The sequence below is a fragment of the Cherax quadricarinatus genome, chromosome 71 (assembly GCF_038502225.1).
Source record: "Cherax quadricarinatus isolate ZL_2023a chromosome 71, ASM3850222v1, whole genome shotgun sequence".
NCBI classification, from domain to species: Eukaryota; Metazoa; Arthropoda; class Malacostraca; order Decapoda; family Parastacidae; genus Cherax; species Cherax quadricarinatus.
In genome coordinates this window covers 23,729,231-23,746,263 of record NC_091362.1, presented here as the reverse complement: position 1 = coordinate 23,746,263, position 17,033 = coordinate 23,729,231, and the positions used below count along the sequence as shown (strand labels likewise).

The following is a 17,033-nucleotide window of genomic DNA, read 5'->3' as shown; positions in this document are numbered from 1 at the left end:
TGCGACATCTCGTTTGCCATGCCACCGTAATGCCATGATGTCATTGGCAATAAACACCTGCACGTCATCACCATGAGCACCTGCGTTGAGCCTGGGCATATGTTTACGATTAGAACGCACTGTGCCACACACATCTGTCTTGTTAACTCGCATGAAATCACTGAGTAATGGGCTTGTGTACCAGTTATCGGTATATAATGTATGCCCCTTACCAAGATAAGGTGCCATCATGTTTCTCACTACGTCTCCTGAGATACCCAATAACATCTTGGTATCTTTCGATGTTTTACTTCCCGTGTATACAACAATATCCAACACCAGGCCACTGTCACAGTCACAGAGTACAAACAGTTTTATACCAAAGCGTTTCCTCTTGCTCGGTACATACTGCTTGAATGACAGTCTACCTTTGAACAAAATCAAAGATTCGTCAATTACAACATTCTTGAATGGATAAAAGTATATGCTGAACTTTTGTTTGAGATGCATGAAAACATTTCTAATCTTATATAACCTGTCACTTCTGTCAGGCCTGGTTTTGTCAGAGAAGTGCAACATACGTAAGAGTAAGATAAACCTGTTCACTGGGATGATTTCACTGAAGACCAGGGTAGAAATTAGCCGATCTGTGGACCAGTATGCTTTTATATTATGCTTATAGACATGAGGCATAAGCATTATTGTTGCAAAAAGCAAATACATTTCTGCAACAGTCGTCTCTTTCCACCTGTGTAGTCTTGACTGTGGTGATATGATCGTATTTGCCATGGTGTACTCAAAATACTTATTACTTTCCCTGACAATAGTTTCCATCAATGGCTGGTCAAAGAATAATTCAAAGAATTCCAGTTCATTGGCCGTGGTTCCAAGGGGACAAGTAGGTAGAATTCCACTTTGAGAGTCATCAAAGTGGTGAGGCTTGGGAACAAAATTGGGATTTTGCTGCCAATCCCACATACGGTTTGCTGGTGGATACTGGACATCATAGGCTGGTTGTGCAGGTGGTTGTGGTTGTGGTGGGCTGGTGGCTGACGCTCCGCTTTGTCCTTGAACTGACGAGTCAGCAGCGTGGGTCCCAGCCTGGGCTGGTGAGTCACGCATGGCGGTGCCACTACCATCACCACTACCACCATTCACTGATGCCTGTGGTCTATCCATGCCAAGTGTAGCCACATCATCCTCACTATCACTACCTAAATCTGGTGTAGGGCCACGGGATGTACTCCGTCCCCTGGGCACAGCATAGGGTACACTACCCGAGCGCATGCGGCGGCGAACATACCGACGCTTCACTGGTGAATATGATTCCTCACTATCACTACTCGAATGATCGTCGAGCGCAATAAAATCACAATCCACGTCACTATCATCATTACTGAAGTCAGAGGCCTGGTCATGCGAAAATATTAGTTTTCTCTTGCGTTGAGACACAACCAACCGTGAGTCACGAGTGCCCACACCAGAGGTAGAAGGTTGAGGATCGTCAGGGTTTTCTGCACTATTATCGATATCCTGGTCATTCCTTTCAGTCACTAACTGATCAAAGCCGTAGAATTCGTCTTCATTTCCACTTCCATCAGTGTCAGAACTATCAGATAGGAAGAGGAGAGTCCCAATTTTCCGGGGAGTGAGAGCTGACTTGCGACGAGGCATGGTGAACAAGGGTAACTGAGCCGGCATTCCCACAATGCTATGCGGGTGCCTAGATTTTTTGTTTATGGCGCACACCCACCACACAGACCAGTTCTCTCACATGTAGGCCTATGAGCGCTTTCGCGCTAAATTTGATGGCGCTAGAATTTTGGTGTAGATCTACGGTTTGGACACTCAACGTGAAGCCGTAGATCTACGGGACGGACCCTGAAAGGGTTAATGAAGATGTCTATACGTATTAACCTAAAATAAGACATTTAATGTGCCCAAGAGTGATTATTATTAAACATACATTGCATATAAACATTGCTTGTTTATGTGCTATGTAACATGTTTCTTATATAATTTTAAAAAAATATCATATATGGATTAATGAAAATGTCTATATTAACGTAAAATAAGACATTTAATGTGCCCAAGAGAGAGTCACGAATGTATGAGCGGCCCAGGGGGACATGTCTGATATGTACGATTTCCGGATGGAGGTACGAAATCCAGACCAAAATTTCGCTGAAAAAAGTGGTCTAAATCCGAAACGTACGATATTCAGTGCATACGAAATCCAGAGCTCCACTGTATGTGTTTACTCTCAATATCTGTAATTATCACAAATGTAATGCTAATTATTCCATTTTGTCCATTTTAGGTTAATAATCAAAACCATAATTCTTCTCTACCAAACTTATTAAAGCCATGTAGCATGAAGTAATAGAATAATCAATTTTCTTGTATTCATTGTAACTCACCTAATGACCATATGTACAATTTTGCACTGTTATTGCCTTATTAAGTTAGTCTTAAGTCTGCATGAAATACTCTGCATATAAAGGCACTTTTGGCATGAACACCCAATTATTATACTCCTTTGTACAAACATGCATCATGCTAAAATAAAAATTATTATTATTATTATTATTATTATTATTATTATTATTATTATTATAAACACTGTTGGTGTTACTTGCAAACACAGGCAAGCCATTCCAATTTGTTTTTCTTCAATTTATTGTTATAACCTGTTCACTTCAACTCCAGCCATAATAATAATAATAATAATAATAATAATAATAATAATATCTTTATTTCTACAAGTACATGTACAAGGTAAACAGGCTCCAATGAATAAAGGAAATGCTTCTCATTCTGTAAAGTGCAAACGTTATACATCCTGCAGCACACAGTGCTTAATGAGAAAAAAAATGCAACCGTGTTTTTAGTGTAAAACAGCAACTTTGCTGTGTATTTTCATGAGGTTTTTATGGTTGCATTCTCATTTTTTTGGTCTGTTGATAGAATGGAAGATATATTACAGAAATAGAACATTTTTTTATTGGTTTCAAGATGGAAAGTACCTTGAAATTGAGCTCAAAGTAGCGGAAATGTTCGATTTTTGCCAATGTTCAAGAGTAAACAAATCACGTCATGCATCCAATACATATTTAACTAGTTGGTCTCATATGTGGTCCCATATGGTTTGACATTATTTATACAATTATTAAAATAATGCCATAGTCTGCCAAACAGTAAATCTCTTTTTTGTGTGAATAAAAATTCAGAATGGAAGCAAGCATAAGATTAGAGGGGCCTAGAGACATGACTAATGAGCAAAGAAATGTTATTTTAGTGCCAGGAATGTCTGCACTGTTTATTATGGACCCTGTTTTGAAATTGGCATCAATGAAATTTGTGTGAAATTGGCCAGATTACAGATTTCTGATCACTTTATTGGGTAATCAAGTAGTAAATGGGCAGTTTCTGTACAGAATAGAAGGAATACTGGTGAAATAGCTATGAGTTTGATCAACTGGAACAATGGAATTGGCCAAAAACAGGGCGTAAATTGGGCAAAACCACCAATGCATAAATATCGCCAAGACTGTTAAATTTGTGAGGGCATAATTCTGTAAGTTTTCCATTAAATTTTGTACTTTTGGTTTCATTACTTTCGGAAAAAATTATCACTTCAGAAGATAAAATAATTTTTTTTTTTAAATTCTTCGACAATGGGAGGAAGTTTGCGAGCAGGGATCATGACAGTGAAAGGGTTAACCAACTTATACTGATTTATGGTGTATTTTTAACCCCTTCAGGGTCCAAGGCCAAAATCTGAAGTGGTGCTCCAGTGTCCAAGAAATTTTGAAAAAAAAAAAATATTATTTTTTCTTACAGAATTAAAGAGCATATTTTTGTGAAGGTAATAAGACAAAAAAAAAATTCTGATCAGTACTTACCGAGATACAGTGCCAAGAAGTTTGTCAAAAATGATGTGGTGGCGGCAACATCGGCGAATTCCACATACGCGCATTACATTATTTTGCGGTTGTTATTGTTTTTTCTTTTCTTTTCCAATTTTTTTCTATTCCTACTAACATTTGGGGCCAGAGAGACCAATACTGTATATAATGTATATACAGTGGACCCCCGGTTAACGATATTTTTTCACTCCAGAAGTATGTTCAGGTGCCAGTACTGACCGAATTTGTTCCCATAAGAAATATTGTGAAGTAGATTAGTCCATTTCAGACCCCCGAACATACACGTACAAATGCACTTACATAAATACACTTACATAATTGGTCGCATTCAGAGGTAATCGTTATGCGGGGGTCCACTGTATATAAACTCACTGTATTGAACACAATAACCGCACTAAAGTTATTATCATATTATTGTTTACCACTGTTGTTTATTACAATAAACATGCACAAATCTTGTATAATACTAATGTTCTATCATATATTTACATATTTACAATCACTGGACATGGTTTTAGAACTGCTGGAGCTTGTGGAACTCCTTGAAACAAGGCACCATGCACAGAGGCACCTTACATTCCTCACACATAAACCGAGTGTCTTTGCGTCTTTGTTGCCGTCGTTTTGTTTGTGCACAGACAATGCATCTCTTCTGAGCAAATTTCTTCTGAGTTGAAGGAAGTTGAATTATGAAATGATCACCTTCCCTCCTCAAACGCTTGGGTATATCCTGAGGAATTCAAGGACCGTGTTGTATAGCAGGTGTTCTTACCTGGTACTTCATTATGAGTTGTCTGACAACAGACAAACAAAATTCACCATACGGTGGTCTGTTGCCAGTCTTTATTTGGTACATATTATATGCATTGAGCATTGAAATGTCCATGAGATGGAAGAAAAGTTTCATGTACCACTTGTAACTCTTACGAACACAGTCAACAAAACCAATCTGCATGTCACATTTGTCAACCAAGCGCATGTTTTGTGTATAATCAATCACTGTCACTGGTTTTCGAATATGTTCATTAGTCACTCAATCAACTTCGCCACTGTCTTGCATTTCATTACGGTGAATGGTTGTCAACAATGTGACATCTCGTTTGTCATGCCACCGTAATGCCATGATGTCATTGGCAGTAAACACCTGCACGTCATCACCACGAGCACCTGCGTTGAGCCTGGGCATATGTTTACGATTAGAACGCACTGTGCCACACACAGCTGTCTTGTTCACTCGCATGAAATCACTGAGTAATGGGCTTGTGTACCAGTTATCGGTATACATGTATAATGTATGCCCCTTACCAAGATAAGGTGCCATCATGTTTCTCACTACGTCACCTGAGATACAGTGGACCCCCGCATAGAGATATTAATCCGTGCAAGAGAGCTCATTGCTATGCAAAATTATCGTTATGCGAATGAATTTTCCCCATAAGAAATAATGGAAATCAAATTAATCCGTGCAAGACACCCAAAAGTATGAAAAAAAAATTTTACCACATGAAATATACATTTTCCTACACACAAAGAGAAGGATACATGCACAATAGTAGAGTAGTACATGCACAATATATATTGTGCATGTACTACTCTACTAAATGAAGAATAAATGACACTTACCTTTATTGAAGATGCAGCAATGACTGATGAGACACTGTGTCCTGGGAGTGCCTTTTCCTCCTGAGTACTGTAGGTCCTGTTTGGCATTTTCTTCCAGAACAGGCCTTATCACACTGTGTATGCCACTACGATTCTTAAATCTCTCAAACCAACCTTTGCTGGCTTTAAATTCACCAATATGAGCACTAGTTCCAGGCATTTTTCCCTGTTCACCTGGGTGTTAGTCGACTGGTGTGGGTTGCATCCTGGGAGACAAGATTAAGGACCCCAATGGAAATAAGTTAGACAGTCTTCGATGACGCTGACTTTTTTGGGTTATCCTGGGTGGCAAATCCTCTGGGGTCAATTGTTTCTTGGTATTCTCAATAAGCCACACCAACAACAGTGCTACAGCAGCAGCAGCAGCAGCTGACAGTGCTACAGCAGCAGCAGACGATGCTACAGCAGCAGCAGACGGTACTACAGCAGCAGCAGCTGACGGTGGTACAACAGCAGCAGCAGCTGACAGTGCTACAGCAGCAGCAGACGATGCTATAGCAGCAGCAGACGGTACTACAGCAGCAGCAGCTGATGGTGGTACAACAGCAGCAGCAGCTGACAGTGCTACAGCAGCAGCAGACGATGCTACAGCAGCAGCAGACGGTACTACAGCAGCAGCAGACGGTACTACAGCAGCAGCAGCAGCAGCTGACGGTGGTACAACAGCAGCAGCAGCTGACAGTGCTACAGCAGCAGCAGACGATGCTACAGCAGCAGCAGACGGTACTACAGCAGCAGCAGCAGCTGACGGTGGTACAGCAGCAGCAGCAGCTGTACCACCAATAGTAGCGATGGTTGATTGGGGTTTATTATACAACCTGGCCAGCTCGGAGACACGCACTCCACTTTCATACTTATCAATGATCTTTTTCTTCATCTCTATAGTAATTCTCACCCTTATTGCTGTAGGGTTGGCACTAGAAGCTTTCTTGGGGCCCATGGTCACTTATTTTGCAGATAAAATCACCAAAAACACTGTAATAATACGAAATGTTCCAATTGTATGCTTGGATGTTACCGCGGAGGCTGGCTGGTAAACAATGCCACCGGCGGAACATGTGAGCGTGGCTCAGGCTGCACATAGACGCGTCTCAGGCGAACAGCGTTGAGCGGGTTTTTTAGCGGTATGCGAGGCAAAATCTTGGCGATAAAATGTAGCGGTATGTGTATTTAACGTTATGTAAGGCCAACGCTATGCGGGGGGTCCACTGTACCCAATAACATCTTGGTATCTTTCAATGTTTTACTACCCGTGTATACAACAATATCCAACATCAGGCCACTGTCACAATCACAGAGTACAAACAGTTTTATACCAAAGCGTTTCCTCTTGCTCGGTACATACTGCTTGAATGACAGTCTACCTTTGAACAAAATCAAAGACTCGTCAATTACAAGATTCTTGAATGGATAAAAGTATATGCTGAACTTTTGTTTGAGATACATGAAAACATTTCTAATCTTGTATAACCTGTCACTTCTGTCAGGCCTGGTTTTGTCAGAGAAGTGCAACATACGTAAGAGTAAGATAAACCTGTTCACTGGTATGATTTCACTGAAGACCGGGGTAGAAATTAGCCGATCTGTGGACAAGTATGCTTTTATATTATGCTTATAGACGTGAGGCATAAGCATTATTGTTGCAAAAAGCAAATACATTTCTGCAACAGTCGTCTCTTTCCACCTGTGTAGTCTTGACTGTGGTGATAAGATCGTATTTGCCATGGTGTACTCAAAATACTGTAGACAGCCTGTACTCTCTGCACAGACAGCCCATGCTGTCTGCCAGCTTAGTTCATATTTCACGCCATGCTGGTGCTGCCACCTATAGGCCTTGCCACTTCAGTATGCCCAGACTTGCCTCACCCTCACTCTCACAGCGGCCTAGCAGCAAGACACAAGGACTCCCAGCTCTCTCTCGTGGGATGGCCCTGCCCGGGCCATGGACACAAACACTCAAGCCTGTGTACCCACCACGACTTAACAATAAAGAAGCCTCCGAAGACGTTTATCATTTATCCACCCGCTACCAGAATACCAAATAAACTCGTTATAAATGGTAGCAGCTGTGGTCGCAGCAGTGTGTTTGCCCAAAGCGAGGAAGGAAGAGGGATGAAGTCATCTTCACTTCATCATCTCATGCAAGAAGCATCCGTCTCTCAACGAGTTATCCTGATGTCGTGTCTGCACGTTTGAGCATCCAGACACAGGTACAAGCAGGATCCAGCCGAAATTTGCCGAATTTCTTCGAGAATTGTGAGTGGCGTCCAAGTGACCCCACGCCACAGCGTCCCACGCTGTTTCTCAAGTCACGTGTTCAGCGTCACTTGTATGTTGCTGTTGTTGTTCAGCTCAGCACAGCTGTTTCAGCAAGCCAGAGGTGAGTTTTGTGGTGATTTCTGCGTCCAGTGTGAGCTTCTCCACGTGTTTGTGGGTGGAGGAGGAGGAGGAATGGCCAGATGCTCCCCTGCCATACACTCACCCACGCTCCTCGCCACCACACTACCATACACTCACCACTGCCCACTCCCTCTGCTGTGTTTTCTGCTGTTTTTCGTGTGATTCATTGCCAGAGCTGTGTATCCGAGTGCCCGAGGCCACTCGAAGCTACGTGGATCAGCATGCCACGTAGATCACGACACCACGTGGATCACGACGCCACGTGGTTGTGGGTGATGTCACGTAGACCTACGAGCTACGTGAGTTACCAGACGTCCCAAGGCCTCATGCTGTGGTCTGCTGCCCGCATCACATTGACGTCACCCACGATGCTGCCCGACTTCATGACGTCACGATGTCTGCTGACGTCACCACGATGTCTGCCTGACGTCACCTCGAGATGTCTGCTGACATCACATGATGTCACCATCGAGTGTTCAGTAATTGTTTCAGTATTGTCGAGAAGATTGAGAGAAGATATATGTCGTGTGTTAATTAATTCCTCTCAGTCAGTGTTCTCACATGTTAGTGTACCGTGGGTGTGTAAAGTTTCCGTGTGTCCAGTGAGGTCTGAGCCAGACCTGAGTAGCACCACTGTGCTAAGTCACCCGTGTGACCAGTACGTTTGACAGCTGATGTCAAGACAGCTCCGAGTGACCGAGCCCTCTTGTACAGAAAGCTTTTATGCTCGTCGCTCGTGTTGTTCTGCAGAATCGTACCTGCTACGATTCCCATCGAGATTTGTTTCACTTCACCTCCAGACCGTCAGAGTGCAGTTATATGTAGAGAAACAAGTCTGGGGACGCTTAGACTAATCTCTGCTATAACTCCAATTGCCGAATGATACTCGCCAAGCCGCAGTTAGCCCTGTCGGCAGGCGCTGTGTCAGCCTCGTGTCACAAGCTTCAGTGAGCAGCCTGCACAAAGAAGATGTCACTTTGACTGCTAGCTCTCTCACTGCAGTCTGGTGTATGATGTTACGACTCCCAGATGTTTCGCCCAGTTGTCTCTGCCACGACTCGCTCCACAACTCACTCCACGCTCGCCGGCAGTGACAGCCCAGCGACAGTACCAGTCGAGAAGTGTCCTGAGTCGCTTGCCAGAAGTCCTGCCCAGTTGCCGAGTTTTGTCGACGCCTCACTCGAGGGCACCAGCATGTTGTGCCCCAGGTTGAGTGAAAACCTGCAGCGACTCCTACGATGACTGCTTCACCGTTCCAGAGGAGACCGTAACCTGTTACATCACAGCTCAGCCGCAGCGATGTCTCCCATGTTGCAGTATCTGTCCAGACGCAGGAAGGCGTGCAATGATGCCCTTCGACGCTCACTGCCTTTGACCACGATGTTTAGCACACCCACATGTTTTTTTCTTCCCTCCCTGTAGGAAGTTTTTTTTCCATGTTCATATGTATATATATATGTTTTTATTTTGTGTTCTGTGCCCTGTTCCTACGAGAGACCGAGTTTCTTTTACCACCAGTATTGTCGCGTCGGGACAATGCGCGGTAGGTGGCCGAGCGTATGTAGACAGCCTGTACTGTCTGCACAGACAGCCCATGCTGTCTGCCAGCTTAGTTCATATTTCGCGCCATGCTGGTGCTGCCACCTATAGGCCTTGCCACTTCAGTATGCCCAGACTTGCCTCACCCTCACTCTCACAGCGGCCTAGCAGCAAGACACAAGGACTCCCAGCTCTCTCTCGTGGGATGGCCCTGCCCGGGCCATGGGCACAAACACTCAAGCCTGTGTACCCACCACGACTTAACAATAAAGTAAGAAGCCTCTGAAGACGTTTATCATTTATCCACCCGCTACCAGAATACCAAATAAACCCGTTATAATACTTATTACTTTCCCTGACAATAATTTCCATCAATGGCTGGTCAAAGAATAATTCAAAGAATTCCAGTTCATTGGCCATGGTTCCAAGGGGACAAGTAGGTAGAATTCCACTTTGAGAGTCATCAAAGTGGTGAGGCTTGGGAACAAAATTGGGATTTTGCTGCCAATCCCACATACGGTTTGTTGGTGGATACTGGACATCATAGGCCGGTTGTGCGGGTGGTTGTGGTGGGCTGGTGGCTGGCGCTCCGCTTTGTCCTTGAACTGACGAGTCAGCAGCGTGGGTCCCAGCGTGGCCTGGTGAGTCACGCATGGCGGTGCCACTACCATCACCACTAACACCATCCACTGATGCCTGTGGTCTATCCATGCCAAGTGTAGCCACATCATCCTCACTATCACTACCTAAAACTGGTGTTGGGCCACGGGATGTACTCCGGGATGTACTCCGTCCCCTGGGCACAGCATAGGGTACACTACCCGAGCGCATGCGGCGGCGAACATACCGACGCTTCACTGGTGAATATGATTCCTCACTATCACTACTCGAATGATCGTTGAGCGCTATAAAATCACAATCCACGTCACTATCATCATCATTACTGAAGTCAGAGGCCTGGCCACGCGAAAATATTAGTTTTCTCTTGCGATGAGGAACAACCGACCGTGAGTCACGAGTGCCCACACCAGAGGTAGAAGGTTGAGGATCGTCAGGGTTTTCTGCACTATTATCGATATCCTGGTCATTAAAGATAACATGAGGTGCTTAGGTGCTGGGTTAAGTGTATTCTAACCTCTGTAATCCAGCAAAATCACTAATCCAGTAGCCTTTAGGTCCCAGTGATGCTGGATTAGTGATGGTCAACCTGTACATGGACTGTGGAGATAAACTATTACAAAATGTAAAAGATATAGGTTAGTGATTGCTCTGTACTTGTGATGTACATAGATAATGTCAGGTTACATCCAAGCATATTGACATAATGTATTAATAAACAAGCATATACAGTACTGTATTTTAGAAACTTTAAAGTAATGAAACTTTTTTTTTTTCAACAAGTCGGCCATCTCCCACCAAGGCAGGGTGACCCAAAAAGAAAGAAAATTCCCAAAAAGAAAATACTTTCATCATCATTCAGCACTTTCACCACACTCACACATAATCACTGTTTTTGCAGAGGTCCCCAGAATACAACAGTTTATAAGTATATACGTATAAAAATACACAATATATCCCTCCAAACTGCCAATATCTCAAACCCCTCTTAATATGTACATAATATTTATAACCCAACTTTTTCAATTGCAGTAAAGTACATAATATTTTAAGCTTTACTTACCTGAATTCAACTTGTGGATATTTTGCAGCCAATAAGCGTGACTGTTCTTCCATATATCGCAGTAACTCACTCTGCTCTCTCTTAAGTGATTTTAAGTTTGGTACATTTAACTTGGGTATCACCAAAAAATGGTAGCGGGCCTAAAAAAGTAACATTTAAAATTTGTATTAATATTCAAGAAACTTCTATACAAAAATAAGATTCTATAATGAGCCATATTTACAAGTAAAAGACATTACTAAACCCTCCATTTCACAAGCTAATGAAAGGAGCAGGTAGCCAATAATGGCAATATTGAAGGACAGAGATGATATTGTTTGCCAATACTATAACAATATCAGACAGTTCCATAACCACTGGACAATGTCCATTGTTTCTGAGTCTAGAAATTCAGCAGATCCTGTCACATACTTTAGAAGTAAATTAAATCTAGCATTTACTATGCTCTCATATACAAAAATGCCATTAGAGCATTCTTCAACAACCAACAACGTAGCTTGATCACTAGCGCACTCAGCTCACACACTGAGGTCTGGGGCTCAATTCCCCGATATGGCAGGAAACATTAGGACGTGTTTCCTCAAGACATCTGTTGTCCATGTTCACCCATCAGTTACATGGGTACCTGGGTGTTAGTCAGCTGGTGTGGGTCACCTCCTGGGACAAAACTGACCTAATTTGCCCAAAATGCTCTGCATACACGGCTTTCTATACAGTAGTACAGGTATGTCACTGATGTCAGCTAGCTCTGTATATTTTGTACATGTACTTGTGGAAATAAAGATTTTATTATTATTGTTATAGCAGGAGGGCCCCACTTATCCAGCACATTAGGTTCCAGGATACTGCTATAAAACAAAAATCACTGTAAAATGAAACAGCCTTTTTTTTCACTTTCAAATGCATATAAAAGCCTGATAATATGTTTACTCTATCATATATTAAGTGAGCAACAGAACTAGGTCTAAAAAATGCCCCATTTATAACATTTTTAGTATATTTTTAACCCTCTGACTGTTTTGGTCGTATATATACATCTTACGAGCCACCGTTTTTGGCGCACATATACGTACTCATAAATTCTAGCGGCTTCAAATCAAGCAGGAAAAAGCTGGTAGGCCCACATGTGAGAGAATGGGTCTGTGTGGTCAGTGTGCACCATACAAAAAAAATCCTGCAGCAAGAAGTGCATAATGAGAAAAAAAAAATCTGACCTTTTTTTTTTTAATTAAAATGCCGACTGTGTGGTCTATTTTCGTATAGTATTTATGGCTGTATTCTCATTTTCTTGGTCTCATTTGATAGAATGGAAAACATCTTATATAAATAGAGGTGATTTTGATTGGTTTTACTATGAAAAGAACCTTGAAATGGAGCTCAAAGTAGGGGAAATGTTTGATTTTTGCCGATGTTCAAAAGTAAACAAATGATGTCATTGTCCAATAAATGTCCAACTAGCCATTCTAATATGCAGTCATGAATGGGTTGATGTTATTTATACAATTATTACAGTATTGCAGTAGTCTGCACAACAGTAAATCTTCTATTTTTTGTTTGAATAAAAATTCAAAATAGAAAGCAAGAGTAATATCAGAGGGGCCTGGAGACATAACTGATGAACAAAGAAAATGTTATTTTAGAGCCAGGAATGTCTGCATTGTTCATTCTAGACTCTATTTTGATACTGTCATATTTTTTAATTTTCATGAAACTGGCCAAATTGCAAATTTCTGACCACGTTATTGGGTAGTTGAAATCGGTAAATGGGCAGTTTCTTGTACTCAATCGATAGAAAAAATGGAGTTCTCAAGAAATAGCTAAGAGTTTGGTCAACTGGAACAATGGAACTAGCCAAAAATAGGGCTCAAAGTGGGCGAAATCACTGATTCGTAAATATCGCCAAGGTAGCTAACTTCACGAGAGTGTAATTCCATCAGTTTTTCATCAAATTTCGTTCTTTTGGTGTCATTACAATTGGGAAAAGATTCTCTATCATTTCATTAGATTTTTTTTTTTTTTTTTTGGAAATTTTGCGACACCAGGAGACAACTCAGGATTTGGGGTTGCGACAATCAATGGGTTAAATGTTAATACGTACAGTAGTGTACCGTAAAATGTAACAAACAGAATGGAAGAAATCAGCTTTAATATACATTTAAGTATGTATACTGGTCAGATAGCCCATCGTAATACATACACACACATTATATACATATACAGTGGACCCCTGAGTTTTGGCAGCCTCGACTTTCGCGAAATTTGACCTTCAGCGAGTTTTTTTTTGGAAAAATTTGGCCTCGAGTTTCGTGAAAAAACTCGTGTTACGGCGACCGTCTGGTACCAATCTGCCCATCACCGCACACATAAAGCCAGTCTCCCACGCCATTCACGCTCAGTGTGCCATTGTTTACCAACACGTGACCATCACCCCGCGGGTTGATACGTAATAATCCATTGCTTTTTTGTGATTACAACTGCTAAATAAGTCACCATGGGCCCAAGGAAAGCTAGTGCAAGCCCTTTGGTAAATAAAGTGAGGAACACAATCCAGAGGGATTTTGACGGGGATGTGGAAGAGTTGGTGGAGGACCACAGGGAAAAGCTAACCACTGACGCACTGCAAGAGCTTAAACTGGAACAGCATCAGACCACAGCCGAGGAACTTGCTTCAGAGGAGGAGGAAAAGGGAGTGGATGAGGTGCCTTCTTCAAAGATTAAGGAGATTTGTGCAATGTGGAATGAGTTGCAAAGTTTTGTTGAAAAGTATCACCCTGACCAAGCTGAAACAAGCCATATCAGCAACATGTACAATGACAGTGTTGTGCCCCACTTCAGGGAAATCTTAAAGAAACGCAAGAAAAAGACCTCTCTGGACAGATATTATGTGTGACAGGGGTCCAGTGACTTTCAAGTTGTTCCCAGTGGCATTAAAAGAAGAAGGGAAGTAACCCCAGATAAGGACTTGCTACCTAAAGTCCTAATGGAAGGAGATTCTCCTTCCAAAAAATAGTGTACACCTTCCTCCTATCCCCTCCTCCCGTCTTCCATCCACGCAGAAGTCTTCAGTAAAGGCAAGTGTAATGTTATTATTATTTTTTTAACTGCATATACTTGATTTCTGATTGTTTTCATTATGTAAATCTTTATTTAATTTGAAAAAAAATATTATTTTTTTTTTATTATCACACCGGCCGATTCCCACCAAGGCAGGGTGGCCCGAAAAAGAAAAACTTTCACCATCATTCACTCCATCACTGTCTTGCCAGAAGGGTGCTTTACACTACAGTTTTTAAACTGCAACATTAACACCCCTCCTTCAGAGTGCAGGCACTGTACTTCCCCTCTCCAGGACTCAAGTCCGGCCTGCCGGTTTCCCTGAATCCCTTCATAAATGTTACTTTGCTCACACTCCAACAGCACGTCAAGTATTAAAAACCATTTGTCTCCATTCACTCCTATCAAACACGCTCACGCATGCCTGCTGGAAGTCCAAGCCCCTCGCACACAAAACCTCCTTTACCCCCTCCCTCCAACCCTTCCTAGGCCGACCCCTACCCCGCCTTCCTTCCACTACAGACTGATACACTCTTGAAGTCATTCTGTTTCGCTCCATTCTCTCTACATGTCCGAACCACCTCAACAACCCTTCCTCAGCCCTCTGGACAACAGTTTTGGTAATCCCGCACCTCCTCCTAACTTCCAAACTACGAATTCTCTGCATTATATTCACACCACACATTGCCCTCAGACATGACATCTCCACTGCCTCCAGCCTTCTCCTCGCTGCAACATTCATCACCCACGCTTCACACCCATATAAGAGCGTTGGTAAAACTATACTCTCATACATTCCCCTCTTTGCCTCCAAGGACAAAGTTCTTTGTCTCCACAGACTCCTAAGTGCACCACTCACTCTTTTTCCCTCATCAATTCTATGATTCACCTCATCTTTCATAGACCCATCCGCTGACACGTCCACTCCCAAATATCTGAATACGTTCACCTCCTCCATACTCTCTCCCTCCAATCTGATATTCAATCTTTCATCACCTAATCTTTTTGTTATCCTCATAACCTTACTCTTTCCTGTATTCACCTTTAATTTTCTTCTTTTGCACACCCTACCAAATTCATCCACCAATCTCTGCAACTTCTCTTCAGAATCTCCCAAGAGCACAGTGTCATCGGCAAAGAGCAGCTGTGACAACTCCCACTTTGTGTGTGATTCTTTATCTTTTAACTCCACACCTCTTGCCAAGACCCTCGCATTTACTTCTCTTACAACCCCATCTATAAATATATTAAACAACCACGGTGACATCACACATCCTTGTCTAAGGCCTACTTTTACTGGGAAAAAATTTCCCTCTTTCCTACATACTCTAACTTGAGCCTCACTATCCTCGTAAAAACTCTTCACTGCTTTCAGTAACCTACCTCCTACACCATACACTTGCAACATCTGCCACATTGCCCCCCTATCCACCCTGTCATACGCCTTTTCCAAATCCATAAATGCCACAAAGACCTCTTTAGCCTTATCTAAATACTGTTCACTTATATGTTTCACTGTAAACACCTGGTCCACACACCCCCTACCTTTCCTAAAGCCTCCTTGTTCATCTGCTATCCTATTCTCCGTCTTACTCTTAATTCTTTCAATTATAACTCTACCATACACTTTACCAGGTACACTCAACAGACTTATCCCCCTATAATTTTTGCACTCTCTTTTATCCCCTTTGCCTTTATACAAAGGAACTATGCATGCTCTCTGCCAATCCCTAGGTACCTTACCCTCTTCCATACATTTATTAAATAATTGCACCAACCACTCCAAAACTATATCCCCACCTGCTTTTAACATTTCTATCTTTATCCCATCAATCCCGGCTGCCTTACCCCCTTTCATTTTACCTACTGCCTCACGAACTTCCCCCACACTCACAACTGGCTCTTCCTCACTCCTACAAGATGTTATTCCTCCTTGCCCTATACACGAAATCACAGCTTCCCTATCTTCATCAACATTTAACAATTCCTCAAAATATTCCTTCCATCTTCCCAATACCTCTACCTCTCCATTTAATAACTCTCCTCTCCTATTTTTAACTGACAAATCCATTTGTTCTCTAGGCTTTCTTAACTTGTTAATCTCACTCCAAAACTTTTTCTTATTTTCAACAAAATTTGTTGATAACATCTCACCCACTCTCTCATTTGCTCTCTTTTTACATTGCTTCACCACTCTCTTAACTTCTCTCTTTTTCTCCATATACTCTTCCCTCCTTGCATCACTTCTACTTTGTAAAAACTTCTCATATGCTAACTTTTTCTCCCTTACTACTCTCTTTACATCATCATTCCACCAATCGCTCCTCTTCCCTCCTGCACCCACTTTCCTGTAACCACAAACTTCTGCTGAACACTCTAACACTACATTTTTAAACCTACCCCATACCTCTTCGACCCCATTGCCTATGCTCTCATTAGCCCATCTATCCTCCAATAGCTGTTTATATCTTACCCTAACTGCCTCCTCTTTTAGTTTATAAACCTTCACCTCTCTCTTCCCTGATGCTTCTATTCTCCTTTCTATTCTATTTTATTTTAATATTTTTGGGTGTCTGGAATGGATTAATTTTATTTCCATTATTTCTTATGGGGAAAATGGTTTCGAGTTTCGTGAATTTCGACCTTCGGCGGGCTCTCTGGAACGGATTAATCACGAAACTCTGGGGTCCACTGTATATATATGCAGTGGAACCTCAAAAATCGAACTTAACCCGTTCCAGGAGCTAGTTCTAAATTCGAAAAGTCTGAAATTCGAAGCAATATTTCCC

The 17,033-nt window shown here is 42.2% G+C and overlaps 1 protein-coding gene across 1 annotated transcript in view; it reads right to left on the bottom strand.

Moving 5' to 3' along the window:
• Aptx (aprataxin) overlaps nucleotides 1-17,033 on the bottom strand; it is a 63,786-nt gene that overhangs the window by 20,292 nt on the left and 26,461 nt on the right. The window contains exon 2 of the mRNA XM_070100180.1: nucleotides 11,191-11,330. Coding sequence (XP_069956281.1) covers nucleotides 11,191-11,330 — 140 coding nt within the window. The remainder of the gene's footprint in view (nucleotides 1-11,190; nucleotides 11,331-17,033) is intronic.